The sequence below is a fragment of the Halichoerus grypus genome, chromosome 5 (assembly GCF_964656455.1).
Source record: "Halichoerus grypus chromosome 5, mHalGry1.hap1.1, whole genome shotgun sequence".
Classification (NCBI taxonomy): domain Eukaryota; kingdom Metazoa; phylum Chordata; class Mammalia; order Carnivora; family Phocidae; genus Halichoerus; species Halichoerus grypus.
In genome coordinates, this window is record NC_135716.1 from 135,852,456 (window position 1) to 135,879,386 (window position 26,931).

Here is a 26,931-nt window from a genome sequence, read left to right on the forward strand (position 1 = left end):
ATGGAAACACACACCCAAGCCTCCTGAAAGCCAAGGTTATCAACTCAAGGGCTCAATAGGCTCTTGCCCTGTTTTTCACCCCACTCTCCCCTTAACAACCAGATCATAACAAAAGAAACAATGGGAAGGGCAGGCTTCAACCCACTTCTCACTTCATTCTGTAATAGGAGCCCCTGAGCTGAGGTTCCTTTAAACCAAAATAAGCAAGTCCTCAGGCCTTCAAAGTTTACAGTCTGTTCCTTCAGGAGGAACAAGAAGTTCAGCCTAGTCTTGACCTTAGAAAGAACTGAGAGGCTGAGAAATGGGGGTTTGGGGGAGAACCAGGAGCCACAGCATAGGGACTAACCTCTACCATTTAATTCACAACTTTGGAGATAAGTTTGCATAAGAAATTAATCAGGGAGGAAAGGGGGAGAAATAGCTTGGGTTTGTGAATTTAGGAATTTTCTGGTGACCTATGAAGGACACAATCATGGAACAGGAGAGAAAACTCAGGCCCCTTAGTCTTAGTTTGTAAAGCCCATATTTAGAGTACAAATATCTGCGCATAACTTATCAACACCAGGTGTAACTTTAGAAGCATTCCAAGTAACGGGAGGCCACGGCCACGGCCACTAGAGAAACTGGGGATCAGCTGGGAGGGCTCTGAGACCCTGCAATTTTCCCCACACCCAATGCAAACAGTATTTCCTCTCCAACCAACCCTGCAACCTGGGCCAGAGCCTGGCACGCTGCTAGGACTCAGGAAGTCTCCTGTATAAATGAAAGTCAAAACCTGAGCTAACCTCCAGTTAAGGCCATCTGACCAGTGTTTTAGGGCTTCTTCACCGGCCCTTTGAGAGCAGATCGATCAAACACCTGCCAGCAAGTGTCAATTAGCTCAGCAATGAAGTGGAAAGAGGACACTGGCAGGGAAACAAAAATCTTCTACTACTAAACACTTCCTTACCCTTGACCTGGCAAGAACTTAGTAAATCCATTTCTTGGGAAGACAATCTTGAGATAGCATGGAAAAAAAAAGATGTTTCCATTTCCTCCTTTTGAATAATAACTTATCTTTACAACAGAATATAACATTTTAGGACTTCATTAATACACAGTTCTAATGACAGTAGAGCTCAGTACAGTAAGTAGGAGATTCTCCTAGTCCTCCATTTTAAGATGATAAGTCAGTGCAAGACAGAGCCCAATGCACAGTGTATTTCATATTTGGGGTAAAAAACTCCCACAATATAGATTCCCTTTAAAAACGATGGGTAAAAAACACTACAAGAGAAAACATCTTTTTTTTTTTTTTTTTTTTTTAAAGATTTAGTTATTTGAAAGAGAGAGAGGGAGGGAGGCAGACTCCCCACTGAGCAAGGAGCCCAACACAGGGGCTTGATTCCAGGACCTGGAGATCATGACTTGAGCCGAAGGCAGATGCTTAACCGATTGAGTCACCCAGGTGCCCCAAGAGAAAGCATCTTATAAACATGCAATTTCTTCAGCTGTTGAAGACTGATCTTGAATATCCATAATCATCCGAGTCTTGAGTATGTGTGACAACCTCAGGACGGAGAGCACTCTCTCCTGGTCCTACCTTCCAACAGTGAAGCCAGCTTATAATATACTTATCTCGATAGATAGAGAAAAGGTACTTAGTAGCTTTAGTTTCAAGATATTGTAGTGGCAAAGCAGCTTCTGAGATCCAGGGGCCTTTACAATGTAGGTATAGAGCTCTAAGTACTGATACGGAGGTACTAGGTTGTTGTTGTTGTTGTTTTAATTAGGAAACAGCCACAACACCGACACAGACCACTTAGATGAGGTGCAAATCCTGGATGCTAGGGGGAAATGCTATTAAGACTTGCTAGAAACAACAAAAAAGTAATGTTTCCCATGTGGGTTCCAAACCAGAGGAATGAGGATATTTGCCTCAACCACAACAATTTTATTATATCCTTCTCTGAACTATTCTGTCTGTTCCCTTGCCAAGCTGCATCTGATATCATTCTCTAACTCACAGTTGGATTTGGGAAGGTCTTCTCATCCCCTATCTGATGACAGGAAGGATTGCGAACAGAAGACCTGGTGCATGCCTGCTCCCCATAGGCTGTTTGTTTGCATAGGATTCACTGCTAACACCTTCCTCCGGAGGGGTGGGTGACTGACATGGGGGTCAGAGGATGTGACCGCGACACTTCTCGATGGGTTTGCAGAAGAACCAGCATGCACTTTGCAGCACATAAAAGGACTAAAGACAGCTTAAGTAACAACCAGTGAAAACACCCATGAACAGCTATTTTAGCATGATCCTGACCTGCCTAGTCTTCTAATATTAAAGCTGTAGCTCCTGGTAAGATTCCATTTTTATCAATGTGTTACTTCATGGGTCCAGATTTTCAAAGGGTTTGGCTAATTCAGAAGCCCTTGATATTAGCAGCCAATTAATTCCTTCACATCATTACTGCAAGTATTTCCTATTGCACCCCAGAATGTACTAGGGATGAGCTGGTCCCTGATCTTAAGAGTCTCATCAGCTTTTCAAATCCACTCTGAGTTTCCGTGTATGCATTCTGCCAGGGTAGACGATCGGAGGATATCTTTCTGTGGGAGGAGCAGTTTTGGGTGGATTTGGAGAAATCTTGGCTGCTACCTCCTCCCCAGCATTTCTGAGCACTATCCAACCTAGAGATACTGGAAACGTGTGTATAATGGGCTTAATTGTTTCCATTTTTAGTGGAATGTTCATTTCTCATGATGAAGTCTTCCTGGCTTATGGAATGAAGACTTACACTCAGTCCATTCCCTTCTAGTTAAATGCAGTTTGAGTAGGAAGCCCAGGATCATACTTTCCGAGGTTCTGCTTTACTGAAAGCAGGCATCTGCACACATATGGACTGCAGGGTTATGTGAAAAGCTGGAGCAGCAGAGGCACACGTCACGGCGGGGGAGCTTACATTTCTTCTCCCGCCCTGCCCCAAAGGCCTCACCCTCCCGCTCCTGGCTCCAAACTGCTCTCCAGCTACTCTCCAGTGCTGTCCGCCTGCAACACTTCCTTCTCCCTGCCTTTGTTGAGGGAGAAACAGTACCCGCCCCCCCTTCATTTGCTCCATCTCCAACAGTGGGAACACAAAGTGTGGGAATTAAGGGACCGGGGAAAAGGACTATTCTGGGTTTTTGCCAAAATAACGACAAAAAAGCCTATAACTAGAATTTATAAGCGTTAAATATTAGTGCGTGGTGGCGGTGGGAGGTAAAGATTTCCATTTTCTATCACTGGGATGGGAGTACATACACAAATGTAAACATGAACACTGGGTTATAAATACTGTAAATATGTGCACAGAATTCATATCTGTAAACAATAGATACTGCATCTTTATGTGTTCGAACTAAGTACATTATATAAAATGTGTGAGTATTCAGGAGAGGGGTGTGTGTGTGTGAGCAGGATTATCTCCACTTATCCCAACACGAGGCACATACATTGGCTAAAATACAATATACATATGCCTGAAGTCAGCCAGCCTGTATTTGGTATAGGAATTAAACCTTTCATGCATGCATGCGTATAACCATATTTTAACTTCCAAATATAAACAAGCATATGGAACATATGCTGCATGTATTTTTTCCTTAAAATATAAACAAGATAAATAGTTCAAATTCCAAATTGCTATTTATTAAATAGTGAGACAGGTAGCCATCTTGCTTTCCCCCCTCCCAAGAAGCTGGCTGAGCAGTTCCTGATTATTACTCAGTAATAATGACAGTATTCAGTATTTCAGATTATTGTCAGAGCTTCATACTGGGAGAGAACCCAGGAGTTCTGAGAGGTAGCAAAAAAAAGGGTTTGCTACATTCTCCAGGGAAACTATACTAACAAAATCTTTACCAACCACAGTTCCACACTAGGAATGCCAAAGAGTTAACCAAGTTCTACTTGTGTGTAACAGAAAGAAAGCTCACTCTGTTAGACTTTAATCCTGAGTACTAACCCAACAGCTGCTGTTTTTCACTTACTCCATTAGCTAAAAGTTCTTATTTAGGGGGTACTCATTTACAAAAAAACACCAACAACAAAACAAAACAAAGCCAAAAGCCCAATAGAAATTCCATGATGGCATACATTATAACCAACTGTTTAGGGTTATGTTCATAACGGAATAATGATAAATGGTGAAAAAGAAAAAAAGAGTCAAAGACTTCATTTACTTTTATATCTTGTTTCTGTTCCTGCAGGATGATCCATTAGTAATATAATGCTCTTCCTCATAAGGCTCAAGTTACATCCTTGTGATTTATTAGAGCTAAAAGGCTTGTCACTAACAGTCCAGAAGGCACCCCCGTTCAGCGTTTCACCCGTGTCAACTGAGCATTTAAACTCAATCTTTTCCTTGTTTAGCAGCTAAGTATTTATCACAGTACTTAAAACGTTTAGACATATTCCTTTCTTCCTTTGGTTGATGTCTAATACTCTCAGGAAAGAATAAACGACCTTTCTTTTAAAGAATTGAAGACCTATAGAAAACCGGCAGCAGAAGTATAAAAAGCAACATCAGACCACACTGAATAAAATCTTGGTCCTATCACCTAATTCAAGAATGATTTGGGGGAATTATTTCATAGCTGAGTCTCAATTTCCTAAAATCTAAAACGGGAAGAGGAATTGTACTTGTATCACAGGTTTGTGGTAAAAATTCAATGAGATAATTCACATCAAGCAGCATTTGTTAAAAGAACACAAACTGTCAAATCAAGTAAATAATCTTTCCCCAAGTGCAACACCATCTAGGTACCTACCAGTTCTTGCACCCATGCCCCATTTAGTAGACTTCTAGAAAAAATACATAATTTGAACGGAAAGTACCACCACACCAGATGGGATCGATAATCTACTCAGATCACCATTCGGTCTCACAAATACAGTCAGTCAGTCGTTCCCAAAGAGGGCATTTCTGTCCTTTAGGGCATCACCTGCAAGAGATTAGCAAGACCTACCAAATACACGCACACATGTCTCCTGTGACTTAACTATGTCCTTGGGATAAGCTCTTTGTTTCTCTTCCTACAATACCAAGTATATATTAAGTCCTCAACAAATGTTTGCTGAATTCATCAACTGCCGACCACTTACCAGAGGTATGCTCAGAATCTCCCCTCCAAGAAATCAAACTCTAGTTTATGCATTCATTCCCAGTATCTATAAAGCACTACAGCATTATTCTGACATGGTCCCTGCACTTAGGAGTTTATTTTTAGAGGACCTACAAATACCGCAAGTTTTCTCTCCGCTATAAGAACATTTAATATTTTCTTACCTCTCCCAAAGTTTAAGGAGTGTCTCCTAATCACAATGTTTTCACATTTCTTTTAAAACAAATTCAAACTCAACCTTGCATGATTATTTTTGAAAAGCAGAATGATGTAGTATAATCATTTGTAGATCTTTTGTAAAGTGACAAACCACTTTAAAAAATAAAACTTCAGGGCGCCTGGGTGGCTCAGTTGGTTAAGCGACTGCCTTCGGCTCAGGTCATGAACCTGGAGTCCCAGGATCGAGCCCCGCATCAGGCTCCCTGCTCGGCAGGGAGTCTGCTTCTCCCTCTGACCCTCCTCCCTCTCATGCTCTCTGTCTCTCATTCTCTCAAATAAATAAATAAAATCTTTAAAAAAAAAAATAAATAAAAAATAAATAAATAAATAAATAAAAATAAAACTTCATGCTAAACTCTAATATATCAAACAAGTAAGGTGAATTGTTAGAGGAAGAAAGGGAGAGAAAAATGCTAGAACTTCGTCCTTACATTCTACAACAGCCTCTGCTGTACTTCCCTCATATCTTAGGAAACAAGTTTGAAAATAGCTCATGGAGGCATTGCATTTAAATTCACTTGAACTCTTAATCAAGTTCTCTAACCTCTTAGGTGACCCTGGACAAGATATTTACCTGTGCATAATTTTCCTTGTCAGTAAACCTTATAGAGCTGGTTTTGAGGATTATGAATTCATATAGCAAATATTTACTGAGTACCTACCATATAGTACATGTAGATACTTTTTCATGGTACTGAGGGCACATCAAGGAATGAATTAGCTCTGCCCTCATACAGCTCAGGTATTTTTTTTAATAATTAATATTTTATTTTTTTTAATTAACATATAATGTATTATTTGTTTCAGAGGTACAGGTCTGTGAGTCATCAGTCTTACACAATTCACAGCGCTCACCATAGCATGTACCCTCCCCAATGTCCATCACCCAGCCACCCCAACCCTCTCACCCCCCTCCACTCCAGCAACCCTCAGTTTGTTTCCTGAGATTAAGAGTCTCTTATGGTTTGTCTCCCTCTCTGGTTTTGTCTTGTTCCATTTTTCCCTCCCTTCCCCTATGATACTCTGTCTTGTTTCTTAAATTTCTCGCATCAGTGAGATCATATGATAATTGTCTTTCTCTGATCGACTTATTTCACTTAGCATAATACCCTCTAGTTCCATCCATGTCGTTGCAAATGGCAAGACTTCATTTTTTGATGGCTGCATAATATTCCATTGCATATATATACCACATCTTCTTTATCCATTCATCTGTTGATGGACATCTAGGCTCTTTCCATAGTTTGGCTATTGTGGACATTTACAGCTCAGGTTCTACTAGGAAATATATTCAGCAACAACCACCAAAAGGAAATATATTCAACAAACAAAAATAAATGCATATATACATCCTAGGTGATAAATTATAAGGCTATAAATAAAACAGAGATGGGGGTAAGAAGTAAAGAGGGGTGCAATTAATAAAATTTATAAATGAGTGGCCCAGGAGGGCCTCACTGAGAAGGAACACTGAGGCAAGTCTGAAGGATGTAAGGGGGGGGAAATCATGTGGCTATATAAGACTTAATGACAGTACTTTATATTCAATAAATGATGCCAATTATTATCATAACCAATACAATATGAAGAAAACACAAAACTAGGAAAATTCTGTCTTTGCCACTTTACCACTTATAATGACCTCCCTGATACAGTTTTCTCATATGGAAAATGGGATAAGGATACCTGCACTTTTTACGATGTCATTAAGAGGATAAAATGAGAAAATATACATGGATATACTAAAAAATAAAGAGCCACATAAATATTACAACTATCACATTCTCACTTATACTATTTTTCCAAAATGAGAGACCACCATCCCATCTTTATGGGACAAGGAATAAGTAGGCCAGGAAGAGGGCTTCTTCTTCTTTTTTTTTTTTTAAAGATTTTATTTATTTATTTGACAGAGAGAGACACAGTGAAAGAGGGAACACAAGCAGGGGGAGTGGGAGAGGGAGAAGCAGGCTTCCCGCTGAGCAGGAAGCCTGATGTGGGGCTTGATCCCAGGACCCTGGGATCATGACCTGAGCCGAAGGCAGACGCTTAACGACTAAGCCACCCAGGCACCCCAGGAAGAGGGTTTCTAAGATAAAAATGAACTTCTCTTTTGGAAAGTCAGACCAAGAACAGTAAGAGCTGAAACAGACCTAGATTAATTTCCAATCAAGGTTGAAACCTAAACAACCAGCTCAATTTGCCAGGACTCTGGTTTGAGAGAACAATCATCTGTTTGCTCTGAGCCTTGGCTGATTCATTACAAATTCTCCATCTGGGTGGCTTAACTAGCTTTCAACCTTTCTTATACCTTCCTACCAATTCAGTGCCTTTTGTTCACTCATTCAACAAAAATTTCATGAACACTTACAATAAACACAGAGCCAAGTGTAGATTTCGGTTAAGTGGGTGAACTAAACCAGGGCTCAGCCTAAATAAATCCCCCGGGGACAGGTGGGGGAAAGGTTAGAGGCAAAGAATGGAATCCATCTACACCACCTCCAGGATTCCTCTACTCTGGACAAGTCTGAGCCTTGAACATACTTAACTAGGTAATTATAAACAAAATGAGAGCCTTCAGGCTACTACCACACTAGGTTATGCTTGGCAGGGCAACCCAAAATAAATCTAGATTCTGGAAATACGAATATTGAGGCACAGAGTATCTCTAGACACTTTTTTCAACAAATATTTGCTAAATGCCTACCTAGTACCGGGCACAGGGAGCCAGAATTCAAAGACATGATTCCCAAGTGCTTGGCACTTCCACACCTCCTCTTGTCCACCACTGTCCCTTTCTCCCTGTGGTGCAGTGCACAGTTCAACAACACAACCAGATTTTCCTACAGTGAAGAGTTTCTGGTAATAGAAATACAGAAGTAATACAAATGCAAAGCCGATATAAATCCCATGTCCAGCCTCTCATTTCTCAACTAGCATGGCTTCTACTTAAAGCTCCCACTAGTCCCTTCCAGGGTCTTTCTGTGATCATTCTCTCCTGGAAATTCTCTAAAATTCACAGATCTTTTCTTACAGGCCTTACCTAAGAGGATTAAATAACACACTAAGAATAGCAATCTTCTCACTCCTCTACTCTTATATGCACTCTCCACCACCCTTTTGTATTCCGAAAGCAGAACACAAAATACTGAAACGTCTAGTCTGTGCTAGCCATGTAACTTTTTAAGCAATCTTGCAAGATAGACTGTCACCCCCATTTTATAAATAAAGTGGATGCAGACACTAAAGTATCATGCCAAAAATCAAATAGATTGTAAATGATAAAACCTGCATAGAGCTCGTTTTCCATATCAAAAGATGAGGCTCTTTAGTTCTCCATCTCAAACAACCCTACAAGGAGGCTGTCCCAAAGAGTAAAGTTTCCTAACCTTTCTGGCCTTATACCCATGGTCTCAGAAGTCCCAACTCTAAAATTCTGAAACATCACACTACTTACAACTGATTATTTACATTTTAGTGTATGAAGTATCATCTAAGATTGACTACTTCTATTCATAATCTCTTTGAAGAAAGAACTATTTTGTGTTTGTTCTGCTACAGAGTATTTTTCTTCTCCTATGAATATAGGGATAGAATTTTGTGCATGATCTAGATACTAATTTTTAGTTGGATTCTAATCCATTGCTTTGACCTGGTCCAAATTCCTCATGACTGGGGGGACTTGAATTTTTACTGAGGTACAAGAATAATTTGGAGGATTAGCACCTGCCAAGCGTTAAGTTCTTATAAAACCAATATGCTTCTCCTTTACTGTACTCCAATGAATGGTATTTGGTGAAATAAAACATCAAATTTTAAATCTTGCAGATAGAATTGTCAGTATCAAAAAACAATTCCTAAGAATAATTAAGAAAACTACAGACTTCTACCAGAATGTATTTTAAATGCTAGAGTGTTTTGAAACACAAGAAACAGACTAGCAGTTTGCATCCAATCAACCTAATTGCCTGCCAAAACAATCAACTCTCCTCACAGGAAGATAATAGAATCCAAAGTTTTTCCACAGTCTCCAGAGTACAATCCAAATTTTTTTGACAGAAGAAAACCCAAAGTGTGACCAATTTCCAAGAGTAAAGAATCAACAAAAATCAAGTTCAAATATTTGCGTATGTTAGAACCTGCAGACAGGATTCTAAAGTGACTATCATAACTATGCTCAAGGATACAAAGGAAAACATGCTTGCAATGAATGAAAAAAATCTTAGAAAAATACTCTATTAGAAAGAAACAAATGGAAATCCTGGAGTTTAAAAACAGGATACTGAAGTTTTAAAAAATCTATCTGTGGAGGGGCGCCTGGGTGGCTCAGTTGGTTAAGCAACAACTGCCTTCGGCTCGGGTCATGATCCCAGGGTCCTGGGATCGAGCCCCACATCGGGCTCCCTGCTCAGTGGGGAGCCTGCTTCTCCCTCTCCCTCTGTCTGCCACTCCCCCTGCTTGTGCTCTCTCTCTCTCTGTCAAACAAATAAAATCCTAAAAAAAAAAAAATCTATCTGTGGAGTTCAACAGCAGGTTGAGACACTAGGAGTAAACTTCTAGATCAATAAAAATGATCTAATCTGAAGGTCAGAGGGGAAAATAATTTTTAAAAGGAGGAGACGGCGTTATCTCAGGAACTCGTAAAATATCAAAAGATCTAGCATATATGTAATCAAAGTCCCAGCAGGATAAAAGAGAATGAGGCAGAAAAAAATATTTGAGGAAGTAATGATCAAAAAGTCCCCAAATTTGATTAAGACCAGACATTTATAGACTCAGAAAGCTCAAAACACACCAGGGATGATAAATAAAGACTGATAAGTTTATTTTTTTTTTAAAGATTTTATTTATTTATTTGACAGAGAGAGACACAGCGAGAGAGGGAACACAAGCAGGGGGAGTGGGAGAGGGAGAAGCAGGCTTCCCGCGGAGCAGGGAACCCCATGTGGGGCTCGATCCCAGGACCCTGGCATCATGACCTGAGCCAAAGGCAGACGCTTAACGACTGAGCCACCCAGGCGCCCCAAGACTGATAAGTTTAGACAGTTATAGTCAAATTGCTGAAAACCAAAGAGGGAAAAATTGTGAAAGCATCCATGGAGTGTGGGTGGGGCAATGATATCATACACCATGACAACTTTTATGGACTTATCAGAAGGTGGAGTCCAGTACACAGTGGATCATTTATGCATTAAAAGATTAAAAGAAGTCAGTCTAGAATTCAGTGTCAAGCGAAAATATCTTTTAAGAGTAAAGGCAAATAGAGACATTTTCTGAGCACAAGAATGAGAAAGAGACTTTGTCACCAGAAAATCTTCACTACAACTAAATATTAAAATAAGTTTTTAGATTATCAGTTGATTATCTTTGGAAAGAAATGAAGCTTACTGGAAATGGCAAGTATCCAACATTTATTTTTCTTTTAATTTATTAAATTCATAGGAAAATTTAAAGCAAAGCCTAACATTCTCTTGTGCAGTTTACAATAGAACTCTAGCATGAAGGACAGTAGTGGGAAAATGGACCTATAAGGCTGAGGGTTCTAGTTTTTATATGAAGTGATAGAATATTAAACTCCAAATAGAATAGACTGTAATAAGTTAAGGTTGTATATTGTAATTTATAGAGCATAAATCTAAAAATAAGTAGAGAAATATAGATTAAAAAAGCTAAAATAGATTAATATGAAATTCCCCCAAAAACATCAAAAATTCAAAAGGAGGTGGGGGAGGAACTAAAAGAGGGGAAAATGAAAAACAGTTGACCCAAATCCAACAATCAAAGTAAATACTCCCAATTAAAAGACCAACATTGTCGGAGGGGGGTGGGAGGATGGGTTAGCCTGGTGATGGGTATTAAAGAGGGCACATACTGCATGGAGCACTGGGTGTTATACGCAAACAATGAATCATGGAACGTTATGTCAAAAACTAATGATGTAATGTATGGTGATTAACATAACATAATAAAAAAATATATATATAAGAAAAAAAAAAGACCAAAATTGTCAGATAAAAAAGCCTCAACTATGTTCCGTCTACAAAAGATACACTGTTAACAATGGGGACACTGAAAGTAAATGCTTATGAAAAGACATGGTGCAAATAGTAAGCATAGAAAGGCTGGAGTGGCTATATAATATCAGCTTAAACAAACTGCAAGGAAAGACCACTGTAGCCAGACATAAAGAACATTTTATAATGTCAAAAACAACTCATCAGGAAGACCAAATAATTTTAAATGCATACATGCCCAATAATGAAGCCTCAAATTATAGGAGGCAAAAATGGGCAGAATTAAAGGAAAAATTATACAACTCCACCAATACAGATATTAACAACCCTCTTAGCAATGATGGATTTAGACAAAATAAAAATCAGCCCCAAAATAAATGATCTGAATTATCAACCTGCTTAACCTAATGGGTATATAAAGAACCTAACAGTCAGCAACTGAAGAATACACATTCTTTTCAAGTTTACATGGTATATTCACCGAAATAAATCATATATCGGGCCATAAAACCCAAGTTTCAATAAATTAAGAAAGACTGAAATCATAGAATATATTCTCTGATCACAGTGAAATTAAATTAGGAATTGGTAACAATAGCTAAGAAAACCCCAAATGTTTTGGAAATTGGACAACACACTATAAAGTAATCCATGGGTCAAAAAAGAAGTTAGAAAATATTTTAAAAATTGAACTATAAGAAAACCATGATCTCAATCTTTGTGGGATGACAAAAGCAGTGCTTAGAGGACAGTTTATAGTGTCAAGTGCCTCTATTTGAAAAACAGAAAGGTGTAAAAAAAAAAAAATGACCTAAAATTCCAATTTCAGAAGAGGAAGACCAAAATTAACCTAAAACACAAGGAAAGAAATAATAAAGAGCTTAAATCTGTGAAATAGAAAGTGGAAAAAATTAATGAGGCCAAGTTTTAAAAACTTGTTTACTTTGCCATTTGTTCTCTCATTCTCTGTCAGTCTCATTTATCCTTTTAACAGATTTTCCCAAAGAACCAGCATTTGATTTTACTGATTTTTCTTTATGTTCTTCTTTTAGCCTACAGGTATTAAAAAGATAACAAAATATTCTAAACACTTTTATGTCAACAAATTTGACAACTTAGATGAAAAAGACAAATTTCTTGAAAAAAATCCACTTACTAAAATTGATACAAGACAGAAAATCTGAGGAGAAAAAAAAAACTACACCTCCCCCCGCCTCAACTCCACCCACAAAACCCAAAGACCTATAGCTATTAAAGAAACTGATGATCAAAAACCTGCCCACAAAGAGTGCTCCAAGTCCAGATGGCATTCCGGGTATATTCTACCAAACATCAAAGGAAGGAATACCACCAATGTTATATACTTCTTTTGAAAGTAAAGGACAAGGAAATGTTTCCAAGCTAGATTTATAAAGCAAATACCCTAAAACCACAAAGTGATAAGTAATAAGGCGGGGGGGGGGGGGGAGTAGAATAAACTGAAGGAAAATCAGGAGTTTGGCAGGCAGGGTGGGTTGCATTTTAAAATATGGTGGTCACCTCTTTCAGCAAGTGACTTCTGAGGAAAGACTTGGAGCAGGTGAAGGCCCCTGGGGACGTATGTCTGAACAGCACCAGTGCAAAGCCCTAAAAGGCAGGAATATGCCAAGAAACAGCAAGGAGGAAAGTGTGGGGTCCTGCAGGGCCAAGCCAGGTAAGTTTATCAACACAACGGAAAGGATCAACTTCTTCATACTGATGTTAATCAAATACAACGAGGACCCTGGATTTAGCAAAGTGGGCATCACTGGTGACCTTGAAGACAGCAGTTTTGTGGGACTTGTAGGGCTGGAGAATGTTTCAGAGAGAATGGGAGAACTGGATCTAGGGAGTATAGACACCTTGTGATGGTTTGTGCTTCAAAGGGAAAGAAAAAATGGGGCAGTACACGGAGGAGGAAGCAGGGTCAAGGGTTTATGCTTAAGACAGGAGAATAGCATGTTTACATGCTGAAGAATAGGATCCTGAAGAGAGAAAAACGGATTAAGAAAGAAGGAGTACTTGGCCCAAGGTCAGGTACACTGCACACATACATGTTGACTTACTATGACTGCCCGTTCCAAAAGAATTCTGAAGTCTTCTAAAATAAGCCACTGCCATCAATAATTTATGAAACAGTGCATGATGGAAATAGGTTTGCTATTTCATTGAACAAATGATTAACCTAAATAATTATTAGAGCATTTGTGAAAAAGTTAGACCAAACTCTTGAAACATGTCCAAGGTGCCTCTGGTTTCTTTAGTGATCCAATTAAGTGCTCCAAGAGGCTCTTTCTCCTTTCGTTTCTTCTTCATTGCTTTGTGTTTTATGGACGATGTTTTGCTCTCTTTGGGGCACTTGATCAAAAATTTATTTTTCTTGATTCGAGTTCAATTTCATATAATGGCTTTATGTGCTCATACAACTTCATTTCTTAAAGTTTTAAAAAAACGTAGTCTATGGGAAATGCTCCACATGAGAATGTGTGCATGGGATTTTTAGTTTCCTGAGGCTGTTGCCATAGATTTTTGGCAGTGAAACTACAGATACTGAACTAATTAAAGATTTAAAACACATTGTTAGGCACCTAGAGTCACACTCTAAAGGTTAATTTAAAAGAAATAATTAGAAAAAGCAAAGTCTATACCATAGAGAGTTTTGTGGTAAGAGTCAAGAATCACAAAATGTTTTTTATTAGTTTTAATTACTTTGCTCCCCTAACCAGAAGATATTAACAGCGCATTACATTTACTGCCAACTTATATAGTATGCACAAGTCAGATCCAAATCTCAGTAAGATTTGATTAGTAAGGTGGGAGGGTAAGAACCCATGAGGCTCTAGTTTTCATTACCCCCAATGGAGGAATGATGGATAGAAAACTCAAGTTTCCTGATCCTGATTCCAGATCCTACAAAATATACCAAAACATGAAGTGGTCCATTAAAGGCTGTGAGCTAAAATGGAGTATAGAGGTCAATAACCTACTTTGAATAACTAGCCTGTTTTGACTTATCAAACAAATCTTATAAGCAGTTATGATTGTTCTTATAATAATGATGACATGATAATTATCTCCACATACTGGATGCAAAAGAGGCATAAGATCTATTTGTTCAGGGTTCTTCCAGAGGGCAGACTAGAGAGATTGGAGGAAGGTTAAAAGTACATTCTGGGTCAACTTTTTCACAATCAGAGGGGGGAAACACAGAACTACGTGATAACTCACTTGAATTACTCAATACCAAAAAAAAAAAAAAAAAAAGCTTAGCAGAAGCTACTGTTTTGAATTGAAAATACAAATTTTAAAAATGAACTCTTAAAATAAAAAAATATACATATATATACACATATATAAAATTTGTGTCAAACTTATTTTGAAAACTAGCTAAGGTAACAGTCATGAGGCTACAGGTAACTTATTTTATCTCTTGGAGCTTCAGTTTGCTTATCTGTAATAAGGGTATCTTTCCTTCAAGGTTATTTGGAGAACAAAAATTCAATGTGATAAGCACCAGTGTTCCATTCGTGCTCAGTTGCTATAATTTTAAAAAATTATTAAAGGTTTCCAAACTTGTGCACAGCTTGATAAATAAAGCAATGACATCAGTCTGGGAAAACAAGTTTCACATTTGAAAACAGCTGAAGGAAGAACCTGTATCTGTTACTTCAAGGAAAGCAACAAAGCTGATATCCCTGGGTCAGTTTCTTTAAAATGTTATCAAGTGGCCTTTGGTCTCCCAGAAAGTTTCCTCCAACATGCTTTGTGTAGAAATCTTCCCTCCCATAAAAACCCTTTTAAATTTCATGACCTTAAAAGCACTTCTCAGTTTGCTGGAATAAAAATAAGACAGGAATTATTAAGATAAGACTCGATACGGCAAACCACATCACATTCACTGTAATTTGAGGTCATTAGTTTTTAAAAATATCTAAAGCTAAGAAAAAGAGTACCTACCTAAGTGCTTACATCCTCTAAATTTAACCTGCAGAAACCAATAAAACATTTTAAGGTCTATACACAGGAAATGCTGAACTTCAAAATTAAACCACAGTAATTTATTATAAATAAATAACTATCCCATAAATAACTTCACTCTAATGACACTTGCAAAGCTTTTTGTCTCTTGTATAGCACTTCTTTAGTTCAGATCAAGTCAAGCTGTTTTCCATGAATAAAATAAAGGCAGCATCTCAGAGAGTTTGAATTATTGTGTGTTTTACTATGGTTATCTTTTTATTCTGTGGAAGCACTCTGCTACACTCTGGTTTTTAGCTTGGTTCTGTTTTTTACTTAAGTTTCCAACCTCGCTTCAAATTACCAGTTGACGGTCACATAGTGTAATGAAGTTGGCGGATTAGTTGAAATTAGAACCCAGAATCCTCTTTACCACCCTTCTTTTCAAGCACAGATCAATTATTTATGACCAAGTTCACCAACACTATGTTTTACTTTAGGAAGCAGTCCATCTGAAGGTAGCTATAAATAAAGTAAATAGAATCTGGCCTCAGAACTTTTTGACCCCACACAGCATTGAAAGGAGATGGAAAGAAAGAAGCAAACAAAGAACACAAGAGGAAAGAAAAAATTAAAGAAGAAGCCAATATCCACTGAGCTGCTTCTATGTCTGAATCTTCCACATAAAGGATTTCATTTGTTCTCAATTATCTTGACATTACTTCATTTAATTCTCACTATCTCATAAAGGAGATATTGTATTCACCTTATTTAAAAACGAGAAACAGCAGATCAAAAAGGCTAACTTGCTTACTGGGGGTCATGGAATAAGTGAGAAAACCAGAATTTGACCTGGGTTGGTCTGATTCCAAAGCCTGAGCACTTCCAGCATCAGATGAAATAATTTCTAATATTTCAAAATTTGGGTCAGTTCAGGAATCTTCACAACGAAAAGGAATCAAATCATACTTCCAACGTATAACACAAATAGCAAAAAAACATCCCCAGTACCATTATTTCAATGGCCTGCAAGAATTTCAAGTCTGAGGTTGTCACCATTATGCTTAAGACATAGATGAAATCCTACACCGAACTGTGGGAAACTTCACGTGGACATGGCCCGCAAAGAGTAGTGAAGCCGTATCCAAAAGCAAGACAAAGAGAAGGTCAAGTACTAAATAACCTCTTACCTGCTGTACTTCACTTTCTCCATTTGAGATTTTCTCAGTGTAAACAAAGGAGTTGAATATCCGCTGGAACAGAAAGAAAAATGAACAAACTTTAGATTTTCTAAAGAAGACAGCCATTTTCTAATGAGCATGTGTGTGCGTGCATGAATAATTTGTTTACAACACAAACAGAATCAAGCAGAAAAAATTTAATTAAAATACTGTTATTTTACACAGAGAAATCCACATATCGGCCAAAGTCAATCACACTTATATAAGCAAATGCCCAGGCACTTCTGTAGTGAAATAAACCAGATGTTCCACTATATTTTTCATTTTCAAAAATACATTTAATTATAGATTTCCGGAGCCCATGCCATTTTATCCAAGTGGTATAATCTGACAAAGTTGTGTTTCTCATTTAAATCCTGCACTCCCTGAATGCTGTAATTGTTTACAGACACTAAAATCTAATGCAATAAAGATATTTTAAAAGGGATTCTTTCCATATTCTCTCATGTCTCTGGTCCCACCAGTACCTACCCAATATTATCTATCACCTTCATTACCCAAGCACTCCCTTGGGAGGGTAATATAATAGGGCTTGCCAAATATGTGCGGCCTTAAGATCCAGTTCTTATATGTCAGGAAATGGGACAGCGATGCCAAGACATTAGTCCAAACTGTGACACACAAGCACACACATTCTTCCACTGCTCTCCGCCTAGCTAGTACCCACCCCCTCTGTACATTGCCTGCATTTAAAACATCCCTGCAGACTTATGACTTTACCAAACCCTACCCATTACTGATCACAAGAGATTCATATATAACAAACTAAGGAAATTAGAATCTAAGATACTTATCTGTTAGAGACACAAAAAAAGAGCAGGGGCCCTATTATTTATCCTAAAACTTTAAAGATATCACTGAAACTCTCCCGATGAGTAAGGAGTCAGACCTGGAGATGTCAGCCAAAACTTCCCTTTTCCCTTTCTATCCTACTGCCAAGGGCTTGTCAGCATCTGGGACAGCTTCCAGAACAGCCTAACACACCTGCATGGTTGTGGTGAGGAAGGCAAACACCAAGTTTACCAAGTGCTGTGCAAATGGGGAAAGATAAGGTGCTGGAGGCGGGGGAAAGGATTGTGGCAGAATGGGATGGAATTAGTCTGGAAAATTCTGATTATGAATTATCATAATTTTACAATACACCACTCATTCACCCAACAGATGTTAATTTTCCCTTTCCTTCCTAAAGCAGATTCTGTGGGGGGGGCGCCTGGGTGGTGCAGTTGGTTAATGGGCCCTCTCTTGGTTTTGGCTCAGGTCACGATCTTGAGCACTGCGTCCGGCTCCGTGCTCAGCACAGTCTGCTTAAGTTTCTTTCTCCTTCTCCCTTTGCCCCTCCCCCCCTCAAATAAATAAATCTTAAAAAAAAAAAATGACTGTGATAGGAAAGGTACATATTTTTAATAATAGTGCTAATAGGGGCACCTGGGTGGCTCAGTCGTTAAGCGTCTGCCTTTCGCTCAGGTCATGATCCCAGGGTCCTGGGATCGAGCCCCGCATGGGGCTCCCCGCTCAGCGGGAAGCCTGCTTCTCCCTCTCCCACTCCCCCTGCTTGTGTTCCCTCTCTCCCTGTGTCTCTCTCTGTCAAATAAATAAAATCTTTAAAAAAAATAAATAATAGTGCTAATAATGATACTGGCTACTGTGTAATGAATGCTTACTATGGGCAGACATTATTCTTAGCATATATTTTTTTACTTATTTAAAAATGTCTCCTAAAACATCTTCGTGACAGGCACTACTATCTCCATTATACAGAGGAGAAAACAAGCAGATCTGTTGAGTGTCTAATGCCATGCACATATTGGACCTTTGTGTGCATATCCTATTCCATCTTTGTAAGGAAATTGCTGCAGCTCCAAAGATGAAAAACTCCTACCCTGGGAAGTTAATGATCTTACCCAGAGTCACTTGGCAAGGCTGCAATTGGAGCCCAGGCGGACTCCAGATCTGGTGCTCCTAACTCTATTGTCTCACAAGAATTTGCCACATGCCTGCCTGACATATTTAAAAACAAAACAAAACAAAAAACCCCACTTCTGTTAGGAACTAATACCCAAACATAATGCAGATCAACAGTCCCTTACGTGTCTTTCCAAAATTCAAAAGGCTCTAAAAATCAAAAGTTTTCACATAACACATTTGTCAGCAAAATAGGACATGATCTGAATTTATTAGGCTATAAATCCTAACTCCAACTGATGTGTACTTATAGCCTTTATTAAACCACTTAATGTGTATGTTCATTAGTTCTGATGCAGATATATTAGTTAATGCATCTGATTATTGGGTTCTGTTCGAGATCTCACTGGCAATGTTTTTTCATTAAGGGGCATCAGGATTCTGAATCCTAAGACAGATCCCATTTTGAAAAAGGAATTAGGAACCTGTAGACCTCCATTCCTACAATTTTAAGTTCTCAGTTTTCTGGTGAACATCTTAGTTTAATAGACTATAACATTTTGGAACCTGGGTCACTGCCATCTACTTCCCAGACCATATTCCATATTTTTATACTATTTGATATTCAAAACCTGCTCAGGGAGGTGCCTGGGTGGCTCAGTCAGTTAAGCAACTGCCTTCGGCTCAGGTCATGGTCCTGGGTCCTGGGATGGAGCCCCATGTTGGGCTCCCTGCTCAGTGGGGAGTCTGCTTCTCCCTCTCCCTCTGCTCCTCCCCTCTGCCTGTGTGCATTCTCTCTTAATAAATAAATAAAATCTTTTTTAAAAAATGAAATTGGGAATTAAAAAAAAAAAACCTGCTCAGTACCAATGAGAACACTGACTAAAAATTAACATAATTCATGTAGTATCTCCAGACCTTGATGAATGTAGTCAATTTCTCATTTCTGACAATCATCTTCCAGTTGATACATCATCTGGCCTATCCTGGAAGGTGCCTGATGGAACAATGCATGAAACAGCCCTGGGAAGCACACCAGATCCACCTTGCTCAAGTCAACACCTACCAAGGGCCAAACTTAAGAATGTCTTCTTTTTTTTGGTTAAAATAAAAGTGAATTCCTCACTAGTAATAAGGAATAGATGTTGGGAGGTGTTCACAAGGCTGTGTTTCAGTCCCTGTTTTACTCATTTATTATTTTAACAATTATGAATAATGACTGCTAATACTTCCACGCAGATCTTTTTATGGCCTATAAGCATTTTTATATTCTCTGTACTTAATGAATGTGGGTGGATAAAAAAAAAATTTTTAAATTTTGTATATGAACAGTAGTGACTCTGTAGGCTACCTACTTTCTACAGCCCTCTAACCACCCCACAAAGTGAAATCACCTGCAAGGGTCATAGTTTGGGGCTCTCACCAAACAGTTTTTGCCCCTCTCCTTCCCCACGCAGGGGAAGGCTGTTAGGGGCTGGGAGAATCTAGACAAGTAACTCACGACTCAATAGGTCAGCCAGTCCTGTCTGGTGCAAGGTTAAAAGTTCAGGCTTGTGTGCGCACACAAGTCAAGGTACAGAGCGAGTTCCCCTAAGCTCTAGGTCAATGGACAGTAACCGTCTAGCTTAAAATGCAGGGCCTGCTAAGCCCAGCTCTCAAAGGCTTGGGCTTAGTACTTTTATAATTTACAATTTCACATAAATGATCACATTTGTCCCCCACAGCAACTTTATGGGGCAGGCAGGGCAAGGATCTGAAACCAATTTCACAGACTGAAAGCAACAGTTCAAGCATTAGAAAATGTATCATAGGTAAAAAAAAAAAAAAAAAGAAAAAGAAAGAAAGAAAAAAGAAAAAAAATTCAAGTGCTGAGCTCTGAACCCAGGTCTTAAGTTAAAAACAAGCATTGATTTTAGCAAAGCTATTAAATGTGTTCACATCACCTTTTTGTTCAGGATAATCTAGGAATCCCAACACCTACATTTACATAAAAAGGCCTACTGGGGACTTTTTTCCTAATATTTTAAGCAAAATATAATGTGTGGCATAACAATATACGTATCCGGTGTCAATATATATATCACCAGTGTCTGGAGTGATTCAGAGTCCCAGACAAAGGTCTTATTTTTTATTACTTTCTCCTGCTATGTGAAGCTGTGAAGGGAATAGAATACAGGGTTCTGGGGGTGGGAGGGAGGTGTTTTTAATTTGAGAGCCAGGCATTCCAAATGGTATACCTAGCTGACATTTTGGTGACCTCAGTGTAATGAGTTTCTTGGTTGTTAGAGGGACTTGAACAACGAAAATGAAAAAGTTGTCCTAAAACAGGAAAATAGTGAGCAATCCCAAAAGGTCAGATTGCCCGGTCCTCTTGGATGATGTGCTCACAGTGACAGGGTTAGGGTATGCTGTGCGGGGCAGGCATTCTGCACTCTATTTCCAAGTTGTCATTTTCCGTGATACCAATTCCCTGGAGAACAAAAGGAATTCCAGAAATTTGAACTCTCAAAATTTGAGCACAACCTGGAGGGAGTCTGAAGGAACTCCCATGGTATATGAATCCCTGGAAGTAAAGGCAAAGATACCGCCCAACCCCCACCCATTACTCTTTCTCATTCCTAAATACTATAAGTAAAAATATGTTTTATGGTAAAGTGAAAAGAGCATTAAAATGGGTGAGGAGTTTTAAGAAATTATTTTAAGTAAAAATATTTCACTGAATTCTTTATCAATTGAATTTACTTCCACAACCAAAAGAAAACAAGATATCTTATTTTTATGCTCATGAGAATGGAGTACTCTGGACAAAAATGACCTTTCTCTCATTAATACACACACACTGGAAAACTAGCAGTATCTTCTAAACTTAATTAGATGCATATCCTATGACCCAGCATTTCCCATCTTTGGTATACACTGAGCAGAAATGTGTTCATATATTTATCAAAAGAGGAGCCTAAGAATGTTCACTGCAGCACTGATACTCCTAAGAGCCCCAACCTGGAAAATATCCAAATGCCTATCAGCAATAGAACAAATTGTGGTGTAGTCACACAATGAAAGGTTCAACGATGGGAATGAACACACAATTGCAACATGCATCAACATGATGATACTCACAAACAATATTGAGTGAAAGCAGACAAACACAGAATGCAAAGTGTATAATTCTATTCACAGCAAATTCAAAACTGGGCAAAACTAACCTATCCTGTCAGAAGTCAGGATAGTGGTTACCTTTTGTGAGAGAATGAACAGAACAGGGCATGAGGCGGCTTCTAGGATGGTACAACATTCCATTGCTTGATCTGGGTGCCGGTTACAAGGATGTGTTCACTTTTACGAGAATTCATCAGACACCTCTGTGTACTTTTCTGTATGTATGTTATACTTCAAGTTTACTTTTAAACATACATTCTCGGCAGTCTCTTAAAATACACCCTAGTAAAATGTTTCCTCTCTTTTCAAAATTATTTATGCATTAAAAAGGAAAAGAATCTATTAACTGGATTATTATAAATACTCAAAAAGTTACACCTAATCTGTAATCCAGATGAAATTGGGACTATACCAACTGGAGAGTCACCTAGCAATTCACAGATAAGGTCTCCTGAGCCTTCCCTGAGGCTACATATTAATTGTTCCCTCATATTCTAAGTATGCAACATTACTCAGTTCTTGAGCTTCCCATCCACTGGTACGATACTAACCTGAATTATCAGCAAGGGAAAAAAAAAAAGGTGTCGGTATCTGAGTTTCATCCAGCTTGGATACCCTCTACTTCTGACACAATTTAATCCCCTCTCCTCTTTGTGTATTCTGTTCTTTTATTTTCCTAAACACTGCCTTCCTCCTCCTACCCCAAAGAGGAGGTTCAACTCATGAAGTTAGAAATTAAAGAATCATGTTAACAACTGAATATAATGCCCCCCCTACCTCTACTGCAAGAGAGGGAAAAAGGACATCCTGCTGTGTGTGTGTGTGTGTGTGTGTGTGTGTGTACACACATGTGCATATGTGGTGCGTAGCCTACTTCCCCCCACCTCTTAAGGGCTGCACCCTAGTCCTTCCCTGTCCCCACTTCACCCACTCCTCTGCCTACCTGCCATCTCCTTCCCTCCCAAATGTATTTAACTGAGGCTACTTAACAGATGGCAAGAGAATCCTGCTTTGCTGGAACATGAATAATTACATGAGTGTTTAATAAGATGGTCACAGTCCAGACAGTGGGTTCCACCTTCACGCCTCCAACAGCTCTGCCAAATCTTAGATATTGAAATGAATTGTATAGCACAACAGCACAGTGAAGAAATAAATACCTCTACAAGCCTAGTGACGTTCTGTTGGTCCCCCTCCCTGATCTTTGCTAAGAAAATGCAGGACTGAATTCTTATTCAAAGGCTTATTCTCTTGATGTTTACAGGTCTCTGTTGCAAGCCAATCTGGCTGGACAGTTCACTAATAGCTTCATTCAGCTCTGGATCTCTTCCTAGGATTCTAGGAATTGTGGCCAAAGGGGAGGAAAATATAGATCACCGCCGTTATCTCACGAAGTTGACCAACATTTTAGCCATGAAAAGAGAAAGTGCAGTTGTTACAACAAACTCCAACAATCTCTGGGCAGGGAAATTAATGGCAGCTTAAGTATTTCAGAAAAGAAAACATATGCATGACTTTTTTTTCCCCTAAGCATACCCTCATGCATAATCTTACTAGGTTTTTAAGGTATCCCTCCTGCCCAGATTAGACCTTGTCTGATTTTTACCAGACTATTTAGCCTCAAAATGTTAAACATATGTAAGGTGCAGAAAAATGATCTTCTCTGTGGAGGCTCATCATTCTGCATTCTAAGGTCAGGAATCTGTTGCTACAAATCTTGGTCATTTTCTCAAATCTCTCAATTTGCTCATTCTGGAGACAGGTGGCTCAAGAAAATAGTTTACCAAGAATACTGAAAAGGTTTCCACCAAAAAGCAAAATAAATAACCTAATGGGGCGCCTGGGTGGCTCAGTTGGTTAAGCGTCTACCTTCGGCTCGGGTCATGGTCCCAGGGTCCTGGGATCGAGCCCCACATCGGGCTCCCTGCTCAGCGGGAAGCCTGCTTCTCCTTCTCCCACTCCCCCTGCTTGTGATCCCTCTCTCGCTGTCTCTCTCTGTTAATTAAATAAATAAAAAAATCTTTAAAAAATAAAAATAACCTAAATGCCCAGCAACAAAGTGCTGATTAAATTACTCTTCATTCAATGCACTATTTTGTACAGTTAATACTAGTTTACAATGATTTTTGTTGTTAATATTTTTAAAGCAGCATTTAAATATACAAGTATTATTCTAATTACATGTGTGTGTGTTGGGGAGGGAGGGTACTGTATATTATCGAGGGCCCAGAATATTCAGGTGCTTTACAACATATTATTTAAAATTCACAACAACCCTTCATAGTAGTTACTATATACTCATTTACAGACAAGGAAACTGAGCTTCTGAGAGACTAAACTTGCCCAAAGTTGAACATTAGTAAGTGGCCAAGTCTAGATGTAAAATTTGCCTTACCCTAAAGTTTATGTATCATCCTCTAGGTAAACACCATCTAAATAGAGAAAACTTATATATAATCTAGAAAGTGCCCAAAATAGCAACACGGCTTCCCTGTGAATAGTGAATCTAGAATATATTTTCTTTCCTCCCCATCCCACTCCCATCTCAAAATGGAGCATGTACTTCCTTTATAATGGAGGACACTTTTCAGAGTCGCCACACTTATGAAAGCGGGCATACATTCAGTTACAACTCAACTCTACAAAAGACAAGATCACCACTTTGAGAGCTTTCAGAGGGAAAAATAAATGCAAGGGCTTACACTTGAGCCTCACTATAAAAATCAGATCTTGAATACCATACGGACTTGGAACAGGGCTATTGCCATTTCATGACAAAGGGCAATGCTTAGGAACTGAAAATCATGGCAGAGGAAGAGGCCTAGATTGGGAATTTCAAACAAATCAGTACACAGTAGATGACCTTGTGGCAAATGGTGCCCCAGGCACACATATCCTGACCCAAGAGACTCATTTTAACGTTGTATACATAAAAAAATGATAATAGCTGGGTTTTTTTTAAGATTTTATTTATTTAGGGGCGCCTGGGTGGCTCAGTTGGTTAAGTGACTGCCTTCGGCTCAGGTCATGATCCTGGAGTCCCGGGATCGAGTCCCGCATCGGGCTCCCTGCTCAGCAGGGAGTCTGCTTCTCCCTCTGACCCTCCCCCCTCTCATGTGCTCTCTCTCTCCTCTCATCCTCTCTCTCAAATAAATAAATAAAATCTTTAAAAAAAAAAAAAAAGATTTTATTTATTTATTTGACATAGAGAGAGACAATGGAGAAGGAACACAAGCAGGAGGAGTGGTAGAGGGAGAAGCAGGCTCTCCGCCGAGCAGGGAGCCTGATGTGGGGCTCGATCCCAGCACCCTGGGATCATGACCTGAGCCAAAGGCAGACGCTTAACGACTGAGCCACCCAGGCGCCCCTAGCTGTTGTTTATAAAGTGCTTGCCATCTGTCTGACACTAGGTACTTCACATATATTAACTCACTTAACCTCATAAACATGAAAAGGACTTTATATAGCCTGCACTAAAAACATTATGAATGTACTTCACACACTAAGACAGTTATTCAATCTTGTTACTCTATTATTACTCTATTATTGTTAGAGTATTAAGATTATTTTCTGAATGATACTAATTCTATGACAACTAGAGGTATGGGGAGAGCAAAAATATCTGTGTAAAACTGAAGTTCTAGCTCATTCTGAACAGTTTCCAACTAATGGTAATCTATCCCTTCTCTCAACTTCTGAAGCAAAGACTCTATATGACAATTTAAAAAATAGTTCATTGTAGAAAATTTGAAAATACATAAAGTAAGAAGAGGGGGAAAAATCTATTGTCTGACTACTCAGTAAAAACCAACTACTATTTACATTTTACTTTATTCTCTTCCACCCTTTTTGGCCTCTAAGTTCTAACTTTGTTGTAAATTTTTGATAATTGGTCCATGCACAATTTCTTAGCACAGTGTATTATACCTAGTGAGCATAAATAAGCATTTGCATATCCATTAATCTGGGCATTAAATCATTCAAGTCAGTATTTTGGTTGGTCACTCAACCAGCTAACAAAAAAAGGAGGAAGGTATCCTTTCTTTTGAAGATAATAAATTGAGAGAAGGGGGAACATTTTTTAACAAAGCTTTCCCCCCACATCCCTGTTTTTTCCTTCCCTGTCTTCCTTGCGCTCTAAGTGTACGTACACACACACACACACACACATACACACACACACACGGTGGCCTGCATACTTCAAGTTTGCAAAACAACTCAAATTATGAATTCCTTAGTCTGATGCCATTTGACTTAACACCCTTCAAACCAACATGAGCTCTGAATAGTAAGAAAGCATGTGGGAGAGTCACAAGTCAGTGACAAGTGTCACCTTTACAAAGAGCTGCCTGTTTTGGTCCACTCTATCCCTCAAAAGAAATTACAGGGAAAAAGGAACAGCCTGTAGTCTGATTTAGCAGGGAAAATCTAAAGCAATAATCTCAGCAAGCAAAATTCCTCATCTTGATCACTTGATTTCCTGTTGCAGCATTCAAAACCAGAAGAGCGGGTGAGTAAATATGAACCCAGAGAACAAAGACAGGCAAAACAAGACGGAAACACTTCCCCCTAAATGCAATAAAACTTCTGAAGGGTTACTGGATTTTTGTTGTTGTTGTTGTTGTTGCTTTGGCTTTCAAAGAGAGTAAGAGGAAAAAAGTCAAGTAAATCAGTTCCACATGTTGGAAGGATTCAGCCTTTAGCCAATGTAACTTGATTATAAGTAATATTCATGACAATGCACATGGCAACCTCTCAGAAATGGAAAGTTGAGTGGCCCAAACACTTTGCAGATGGTGCCAAATTTCCACTCCCCTACTTCCACTCTCTTAACTCCTAATTCCTTCTCTCTCCACCTCCTAGATCTCCATTAAGGCTTTTTTGTTTCACCTTAAAAGAAAAAAAGCAGGAGTTATTTAATGGCTGTGCATTTATTCTTGGGAGCAGGTACCACTTTAAGGGTATAAGCCCTCAATATTCAAGTGTTCTGTGTGTGCACAAACCTAGTCAAATGCTCAGGTCTTTAGGAATCCATCCGTTAAAGACAAAGGGAACTAGAAACCCTGCAATGTTTAACTTTCCAGACCTAAGCAACGATGTTTAATTAATAACTCAGGCAATCAATCATGTCCTTTCTGAAGGAGTCAGAAACCATGTAAAATATGGCCCCATATTCTCAAGGAGATCACGGTCTGGCTGGAAGGAGAAGTTAAAAATAAAAAAAAGAGTAGTCAACAATGCAACACAGACTTGGTTTGAACTTAGTATGTTTGGCACAG

At 38.9% G+C, this 26,931-nt stretch overlaps 1 protein-coding gene across 1 annotated transcript in view; it reads right to left on the reverse strand.

Moving 5' to 3' along the window:
* Positions 1-26,931, reverse strand: part of CACHD1 (cache domain containing 1) — a 201,644-nt gene that overhangs the window by 106,167 nt on the left and 68,546 nt on the right. The window contains exon 2 of the mRNA XM_036110148.2: positions 16,541-16,603. Within this exon, the coding sequence (XP_035966041.1) occupies positions 16,541-16,603 (63 nt within the window). The remainder of the gene's footprint in view (positions 1-16,540; positions 16,604-26,931) is intronic.